At 44.4% G+C, this 9,754-nt stretch overlaps 1 protein-coding gene across 1 annotated transcript in view; it reads left to right on the forward strand.

The window, feature by feature from the left end:
- Positions 1 to 388: 388 nt before the first annotated feature.
- The window catches only part of LOC306916786 (rab GDP dissociation inhibitor beta-like), a gene marked incomplete at its 3' end in the record, with an annotated part of 73,551 nt that continues 64,185 nt past the window's right edge, over positions 389 to 9,754 (forward strand). The window contains exon 1 of the mRNA XM_079494803.1: positions 389 to 633. Coding sequence (XP_079350929.1) covers positions 589 to 633 — 45 coding nt within the window. The remainder of the gene's footprint in view (positions 634 to 9,754) is intronic.

The following is a 9,754-nucleotide window of genomic DNA, read 5'->3' on the forward strand; positions in this document are numbered from 1 at the left end:
TTGAGCTATGTAGTTGAATAAAATGCAGTTAATATAGTATTTCTAAGTTCTTTAAAATCATGAACGTGAGCTATGTGGTTGAATAAAATGCAGTTAATATAGTATTTCTAAGTTCTTTAAAATCATGAACGTGAGCTATGTGGTTGAATAAAATGCAGTTAATATAGTATTTCTAAGTTCTTTAAAATCATGAACGTGAGCTATGTGGTTGAATAAAATGCAGTTAATATAGTATTTTTAATTAAAATCATGAACGTGAGCTATGTGGTTGAATAAAATGCAGTTACCCTTCAATATCGTATTTCTAATTTCTTTAAAATCGTGAACTTGAGCTCTGTTTCGCCAGGCAGTGTGTGTGTTAATATAATACAGCTCCTCCCATTCTGAGAGAGAGAGGCAGCTTGACGTTGAACCACAGCCTCTCTCTCTGTGTCTCTGTCTCTCTCTCCTCCCAGTCAGTCAGTCAGAAGATCTCCATTTTCTCCAGAGGACCACTCACACACTCACACACCAGACCACAGACAGACAGCACCGGCCGGACATACACGTTAAGAAGAGCCGACAGCAGTTCCAGGAGGGGGAAATAAAATGAATGAAGAATACGACGTGATCGTGCTGGGCACCGGGCTGACGGTGAGGACAGGATATGGAGGCTTTTTAATTTAATTTAAATGAAAAGAAAAGCGGTTTTGGTCTTTTAAAAAAACTGGGCCTGATGATCAGCGCCACATCTTAGCTAACTTCAGTCAGGCAGGGGAGCTTATGGTGCACAGGTTCACTGCATGGACGCTGGTCATGGCGCGACGTTTGCTACGTTTCCAACGTTAAGGTCCACAATAAAGGTTCGTTTTTCTAACTTAGAGGTCTCGCCCCAGAGCCACGGGTGCCGGGGTCCTCCCCGGGTGGGTATTAGAACTCGAGCGTTCCGCGTTGTGTGATTAAAAAATGATTTTTATCACATCGGTGGACATTTTCCCTCCAGAGTTATACTGTAATCGGAGTGCAATACACATCCCGGCCGATAGGGTCGCGTAGGTGGGGTAACGCCGAGGGGAAATGGCCACCGATCCGATAAAAACGCATCTTTGTTAAACAACGCGGAACGCCCGCGTTCTAAAACCCACCCGTAGAGGACCCCAACGTCCGTGGCTGTGGAGGGGAGACGTTTATATTTATATTCGACACATGACGGGTTTATGTGGACGCTATCGGTGTGAACGTGTCGAGGCGCGTTGGAACGGGGCGAGGTGGCTCCGTGACTGTCATGGCGGCGGCAGACAGACAGGCTAAAGAAGGGAGCTAATAGAACAGCCTCTCCTCCCACTGGGGGGGGGGGGACCTTCACGTTTTTGGCACTCAAAATAAACAAACGTTTTGTTTATGGTCTCCATAGAAGGAGTTTTATAATGTATAATAGTTAACTACACGCTGTGGGGCGCCACTATACTGCTAATGTAAGGAGCTAATGATTAGCCTACTTACAGCTAGCTAATGAGCCCTAGTGCTGCTAAAGAAGACGTGTCACCGTTTCAACAAGTCTTAACGATGCTAAATGCTAAGCTAAAGTGTCAACAACAATGTATGTCGACACTGTTCATGTTGAGGTTTAGTCTGTGAACTGTGTGTCTGTCTGCAGGGGAATGTTTGTTTGTTTTGTTGATGATAAATGCGTCCATTATAATAATTAGCCTGCCTGCTAACTTTGACGTTAGCATGGCTAGTGCTAACTATAGTGTTGATTCAACAGGCTGCTTCCTTCCTTCCTGCAGTTAGCATGCTAACAGCTAGCTAGCATCGAAGCTAAGTGTCGGCTGAATATAAGGAAGAAGAGGCTCTGCTATGCTAGTGGTTTATAATGTGAGGGTGTCGCCTCTCCTGTAGAGCTGTCAACAGAAAGAGCTGATCTGCAAGCTGGCGACGAGCCGTACCGCGCCGAGCTGTTGAGCTTGTAGATCAGCCTTTTTTTTGTTGTATTGGTGACATTATTAAGCACCGCCGTCACCCCGTCATACAATGACTGAGAATAGATGAAGTAAAACACTGATTTTATATGAAGTGACTGAACTTATAGACGACCATGATGGGTGGGTGGACTTTGTGCATATGCCTCCATGGCAAAACAAGTGATCAGTTATGTGTTGTTACTTGTTACTTGATGGCAGCGGTGGCCGAACGGATAGCGGAGCGGTCTTGATACCGGAAGGTCGCCAGTTCGAATCAGCGGTCCGACACGTTAAAATTACCACCGCTGAAGTGCCCTTGAACAAGGCATTGAACCACTACGATGAAATGTGTTCTATGAGCAGGGCCTGGCTGGAAACAAGTTCTTGAGCTTAGCCCAGATACCCTGGGTAAATATAGTAATCATTTAGCCCAGATACCCTGGGTAAATATAGTAATCATTTCATTTCATTTCATTTCATTTGGCTTAAACCATTTAGACCTAGGCTAATTCAAAAAAAAAAAGGCTTCTAAAGTTTTCAGAATAACCCATGTTTCTATATCAGTGGTTGTCAAAACTTTCCATGTCAAGGACCCCCAGAATTATCTGTTTTTTGGCCCCCCATCTGAAAATATGTTGTTCCAGAGACCAGCAAAGATTTGAGTTATAAATGTTTGCTCTGAAAGAATGAATATATTCAAAGATTTGCACTACATACTACCATACTACCATTTTTCAAAAATAGCAGACCTACAAGCTTGTAGTGCGGCACTTGGTGCCGCGCTACGAGCTTGTAGATTGTAGATTTTAAAATGGGTTAAATGTCACAAGTCGAGCCATTTGAGAGTTAATTACTAGGCTTTGAACTTGTGTGAGCTGGTGCAATAAGTGGCCCCCCATGCATTGGCACTGGAGGGACATACTTTTATTTGCCACCAAATGCCCGCCCGGGCCGGCCGGCCGTAAACGACTTCAAAACGGCTGCAAATCCAGCATGAATACATGATCAGCCTCTTGACCCCTGGAGTCAAGACTCTTCCAGGGTTCCTGTTGAAGGCTGACATGGGGGAAACTCGTGATCAATGTTATTACTATGCCTGTAAAACCCATGGACAACTCCCCCCACAACCCCTCCCAGATTGTACTGTACAGTTAGTGCTTGGCAAATCCTTCAATCCATTGCATGTGTAGCGCTCCACCATTCTTGCTCAAAATGTGAATCTGGATTTTCACACGATTCAAATTTTGTCCCAAAACAATAGTCTGTAGTTGCTGAACATTAACTACGTTTAAAATGTGTCACCTGGAGCCATAACTACTGTGGCTTTAACTGGACAACATCAAAGTGCTTAAAGACTTAAACCTCTCTTAACGTCTCTCGTGTAGCAAAAACACAAGTTACACAACAGTAACTAAAATGAACTGGACAGACAACTCTAGTGCTGCAACGTTCTTCACGATTCTTCACACAATGAGGTGTCTGAATCTAGATCGCAATCTCTTATTTTTTTAAATTAATTGTGCAGCTCTAATTGCGTTTGCATGTAGAGATTGTTTATGATGATCAGTGTTATTTCAGCCTTTTAATCAATGGCAGGACTGATGATGTCCCAATATGAATATATGAATATGAATATCTACGTTTTATGAGTTGAGTCGACTAAAACGTAAGACGAAAAATGTTCGACTACCTTTTTTCACTGACAAACTAAATGGAAACTAAGCTATGACGACTAAAACTAAGACTAAATATACTGACAATTTTGTCAACAAATAAAAACTAGACTAACATGTTGGGAAGGGACTAGTGGACAAGAGATCCAGTATAGATCCAGTCATTTTACACTTGCGCTGAAAATAGCAGATCTACAAGCTCACAACACGTCGCACTCTCAACATGGAGTATCAGTTAATGTCAATAAGTATAATAAACATTCTTTAGGTGGGGATAGTTTCTCTATCCGGACATCAAGGCCTATATGTGAGACTGTCGCTCTGATATTGTGTATATATGAAAAAAAATCACACCCGTGTGAACTGAGTGGTATAAGGTCTTATATAGACTGATCAGCTGTGGTCTGACGTAATCTCTGACGTAATGAAATCACACCCGTGTGAACTGGGTGACCATAGCAACCATGCTCATTTTTTTTTGGTACGGACAGACACGTAAACTAACAAAGCCAGTTGTAGGAGTGGTTTACACCACTCAAAAAGAAACCTGAATCATTATTCTCCAAATTATCTCACAGGCCAGATATTCTTTCTGGGGGCCGGTTTTGGCTGGTTTTGGGCCGCCTGTTGCCTACTGCTGGTCCACAGGGTGTTGTTTGGTCCTGTTGGGGTCATCCTATCAGGATGTGATGGTCAGGAACACTCGTGTCTCGTCAGCAAGACGCCAGGAAGCTGAGCTTTACAGCACTGTCCGTTGTAGTCACGTTCAGAATGACACTGTTAGTTGTAGTCATGTTGTTGTCATGTTCAGAAGGATGCTGTTACTTGTAGTCATGTTGTAGTCATGTTCAGAAGGATGCTGTTACTTGTAGTCATGTTGTAGTCATGTTCAGAAGGATGCTGTTACTTGTAGTCATGTTGTAGTCAGGTTCAGAAGGATGCTGTTACTTGTAGTCATGTTGTAGTCATGTTCAGAAGGATGCTGTTACTTGTAGTCATGTTCAGAAGGATGCTGTTAGTTGTAGTCATGTTCAGAAGGATGCTGTTACTTGTAGTCACGTTGTAGTCATGTTCAGAAGGATGCTGTTACTTGTAGTCACGTTGTAGTCATGTTCAGAAGGATGCTGTTAGTTGTAGTCATGTTGTAGTCATGTTCAGAAGGATGCTGTTACTTGTAGTCATGTTGTAGTCATGTTCAGAAGGATGCTGTTAGTTGTAGTCATGTTGTAGTCATGTTCAGAAGGATGCTGTTAGTTGTAGTCATGTTGTAGTCATGTTCAGAAGGATGCTGTTACTTGTAGTCATGTTGTAGTCATGTTCAGAAGGATGCTGTTAGTTGTAGTCACGTTGTAGTCATGTTAAGAATGAGGATGTTTTGGTCTCAGATGCAGATTTACAGCACATTTTGATTTGGTTCTTTCTTAGTCTTTTTTTAAATAAACATTTTCATCATATCTCTGCTGTCGGGAAGAAACCACCCAATTTGTTCAGGAAATGAATTTATTGTTTTATTTTTTCAGGAAAACCTTTTCAGAAAACAGCTGTGCTGTGCTGTACTGTACTGTACTGTACTGTACTGTACTGTGCTGTGCTGTGCCGTGCCGTACCGTGCAATCCCTCCTTCCTGGCCTGTGTGTGTCTGTGTCTGTGTGTTAGGCTGTGCAACTGTGACACTTGGTGGTGAACAAACGCTATGCTATTTTCGTGCTCGGACACAGCCAGGGACACAGGGACAGACCCGGGGACAGACTCAGGGACAGACCCAGGGACACAGGGACAGACCCAGGGACAGACCCAGGGACACAGGGACAGACCCAGGGACAGACCCAGGGACAGACCCAGGGGCACAGGGACAGACCCAGGGACACAGGGACAGACCCAGGGACAGACCCAGGGACAGACCCAGGGACAGACCCAGGGACAGGGACAGGGACAGACCCGGGGACAGACTCAGGGCCACAGGGACAGACTCAGGGACAGACCCAGGGACACAGGGACAGACTCGGGGACACAGGTGTCAATGTTGGGGGTCCCTGACATGAAAACGTTTACTCGGGAGTCGAGTGTCTGGGAAGGAAGCGTGCGTTCAGACGAACGAGTTGCTACCAGCAGAGAGCTGTTCAGGGAGCTGTTCAAACCGTTGGTTGTGAGTTGCTACTAGCAGAGAGCTGTTCAGAGAGCTGTTCAAACCGTTAGTTGTGAGTTGCTACTAGCAGAGAGCTGTTCAGAGAGCTGTTCAAACCGTTAGTTGTGAGTTGCTACTAGCAGAGAGCTGTTCAGAGAGCTGTTCAAACCGTTGGCTGTGAGTTGCTACTAGCAGAGAGCTGTTCAGAGAGCTGTTCAAACCGTTAGTTGTGAGTTGCTACTAGCAGAGAGCTGTTAAGAGAGCTGTTAAGAGAGCTGTTAAGAGCTGTTCAGAGAGCTGTTCAGAGAGCTGTTCAAACCGTTGGTTGTGAGTTGCTACTAGCAGATAGCTGTTCAAACCGTTGGTTGTGAGTTGCTACTAGCAGAGAGCTGTTCAGAGAGCTGTTCAAACCGTTGGTTGTGAGTTGCTACTAGCAGAGAGCTGTTAAGAGAGCTGTTAAGAGAGCTGTTAAGAGAGCTGTTAAGAGAGCTGTTAAGAGAGCTGTTCAGAGAGCTGTTCAGAGAGCTGTTCAAACCGTTGGTTGTGAGTTGCTACTAGCAGAGAGCTGTTCAGAGAGCTGTTCAAACCGTTAGTTGTGAGTTGCTACTAGCAGAGAGCTGTTAAGAGAGCTGTTCAGAGAGCTGTTCAGAGAGCTGTTCAAACCGTTGGTTGTGAGTTGCTACTAGCAGAGAGCTGTTCAGAGAGCTGTTCAAACCGTTAGTTGTGAGTTGTTACTAGCAGAGAGCTGTTCAGAGAGCTGTTCAAACCGTTAGTTGTGAGTTGCTACTAGCAGAGAGCTGTTCAGAGAGCTGTTCAAACCGTTGGTTGTGAGTTGCTACTAGCAGAGAGCTGTTCAGAGAGCTGTTCAAACCGTTAGTTGTGAGTTGCTACTAGCAGAGAGCTGTTCAGAGAGCTGTTCAAACCGTTAGTTGTGAGTTGCTACTAGCAGAGAGCTGTTCAGAGAGCTGTTCAAACCGTTGGCTGTGAGTTGCTACTAGCAGAGAGCTGTTCAGAGAGCTGTTCAAACCGTTAGTTGTGAGTTGCTACTAGCAGAGAGCTGTTAAGAGAGCTGTTCAGAGAGCTGTTCAGAGAGCTGTTCAAACCGTTGGTTGTGAGTTGCTACTAGCAGAGAGCTGTTCAGAGAGCTGTTCAAACCGTTAGTTGTGAGTTGTTACTAGCAGAGAGCTGTTCAGAGAGCTGTTCAAACCGTTAGTTGTGAGTTGCTACTAGCAGAGAGCTGTTCAGAGAGCTGTTCAAACCGTTGGTTGTGAGTTGCTACTAGCAGAGAGCTGTTCAGAGAGCTGTTCAAACCGTTGGTTGTGAGTTGCTACTAGCAGAGAGCTGTTAAGAGAGCTGTTCAAACCGTTGGTTGTGAGTTGCTACTAGCAGAGAGCTGTTCAGAGAGCTGTTCAAACCGTTGGTTGTGAGTTGCTACTAGCAGAGAGCTGTTCAGAGAGCTGTTCAAACCGTTAGTTGTGAGTTGCTACTAGCAGAGAGCTGTTCAGAGAGCTGTTCAAACCGTTGGTTGTGAGTTGCTACTAGCAGAGAGCTGTTCAGAGAGCTGTTCAAACCGTTAGTTGTGAGTTGCTACTAGCAGAGAGCTGTTCAGAGAGCTGTTCAAACCGTTAGTTGTGAGTTGCTACTAGCAGAGAGCTGTTCAGAGAGCTGTTCAAACCGTTGGCTGTGAGTTGCTACTAGCAGAGAGCTGTTCAAACCGTTAGTTGTGAGTTGCTACTAGCAGAGAGCTGTTCAGAGAGCTGTTCAAACCGTTAGTTGTGAGTTGCTACTAGCAGAGAGCTGTTCAGAGAGCTGTTCAAACCGTTAGTTGTGAGTTGCTACTAGCAGAGAGCTGTTCAGAGAGCTGTTCAAACCGTTGGCTGTGAGTTGCTACTAGCAGAGAGCTGTTCAGAGAGCTGTTCAGAGAGCTGTTCAGAGAGCTGTTCAAACCGTTGGTTGCTACTAGCAGAGAGCTGTTCAGAGAGCTGTTCAAACCGTTAGTTGTGAGTTGCTACTAGCAGAGAGCTGTTCAGAGAGCTGTTCAAACCGTTGGTTGTGAGTTGCTACTAGCAGAGAGCTGTTCAGAGAGCTGTTCAAACCGTTGGTTGTGAGTTGCTACTAGCAGAGAGCTGTTAAGAGAGCTGTTCAGAGAGCTGTTCAAACCGTTGGTTGTGAGTTGCTACTAGCAGAGAGCTGTTCAGAGAGCTGTTCAAACCGTTGGTTGTGAGTTGCTACTAGCAGAGAGCTGTTCAGAGAGCTGTTCAAACCGTTGGTTGTGAGTTGCTACTAGCAGAGAGCTGTTCAGAGAGCTGTTCAAACCGTTGGTTGTGAGTTGCTACTAGCAGAGAGCTGTTCAGAGAGCTGTTCAGAGAGCTGTTCAAACCGTTGGTTGTGAGTTGCTACTAGCAGAGAGCTGTTCAGAGAGCTGTTCAGAGAGCTGTTCAGAGAGCTGTTCAAACCGTTGATTGTGAGTTGCTACTAGCAGAGAGCTGTTCAGAGAGCTGTTCAAACCGTTGGTTGTGAGTTGCTACTAGCAGAGAGCTGTTCAGAGAGCTGTTCAAACCGTTGGTTGTGAGTTGCTACTAGCAGAGAGCTGTTCAGAGAGCTGTTCAAACCGTTGGTTGTGAGTTGCTACTAGCAGAGAGCTGTTCAGAGAGCTGTTCAGAGAGCTGTTCAAACCGTTGGTTGTGAGTTGCTACTAGCAGAGAGCTGTTCAGAGAGCTGTTCAGAGAGCTGTTCAGAGAGCTGTTCAAACCGTTGATTGTGAGTTGCTACTAGCAGAGAGCTGTTCAGAGAGCTGTTCAAACCGTTGGTTGTGAGTTGCTACTAGCAGAGAGCTGTTCAGAGAGCTGTTCAAACCGTTGGTTGTGAGTTGCTACTAGCAGAGAGCTGTTCAGAGAGCTGTTCAAACCGTTAGTTGTGTAAAGGTCAAAGTGAGGGTCATATAATGACGAAGCCACCGATACCCAACCTTTCATTTTGAACTGAACTCATTTAGACCTGAGGACGATTCTACAAATGCCTTCTAAATGCTGACTGTTTTCTGAAAAAAACTCATGTTTCTATATCAGTGGTTCTCAAACATTTTAATGTCCAGGACCCCCAAGATTATACAGTATGTAATTGGCCGCCGACCCCCATCTGAAAATATGTTGTTCCAGGGACCCCCCAGAAGCAAAGATTGTAGATCTGCTATTTTTGAAAAATCGTGAAAATGTGGTGTAAATTTTTTGAATATATATTCTTTCAGAGTGAACGTTTTTAACTCCTATCTTTGCTCCTGCGAGGGGTCCCTGGAACTACATGTCTTCAGATGGGGGTCGGCGGCCAAATGCAGATAATTCTGGGGGTCTTTGACATGAAAAAGGTTGAGAACCACTGACATAGAAACATGACATGACTGGTGCACACCCTGCTGTTCACACATACTATAAATTAATATATGCACCTTCTTTTATGGTTTTATTATTATATTGTTCCAGTTGAATGATTGCTTTAGTTTATTGCAGAGGTTTGTTTTCCACCTTTTTCTTATCGAGGTCAGTTTTATTTTGGTCATTGGGCAGTTGGGCATTTGAGCCACGGACCACCGTTTGTGACCAAATTTGACTGAGGGGCCATTGGATTTTTTTTAAATTTTTGTTTTTTCATGACATGTGAAAGCAGGGAATCGTAGCTTCAAATTGACATATTGGTTGTTCAGTTTGACCAACCAGTTTTGGAGATATGGCTTATAGAGTAATGTCTGGCAGAGAAACAGCGAGTTGAGACAACAGGCTTGAAAGGTTCACTTCTGTGGTCTCTAACATTACACCTAGCTACATGTTTAAGCATTTATTTCATATTTACATGTCTTCTGTGGTCTCTAACATTACACCTAGCTACATGTTTAAGCATTTATTTCATATTTAAATGTCTTCTGTGGTCTCTAACATTACACCTAGCTACATGTTTAAGCATTTATTTCATATTTACATGTCTTCTGTGGTCTCTAACATTACACCTAGCTACATGTT

This window comes from Electrona antarctica (genome assembly GCF_951216825.1).
Source record: "Electrona antarctica genome assembly, chromosome: 23".
In the NCBI taxonomy this organism is placed as follows: Eukaryota; Metazoa; Chordata; class Actinopteri; order Myctophiformes; family Myctophidae; genus Electrona; species Electrona antarctica.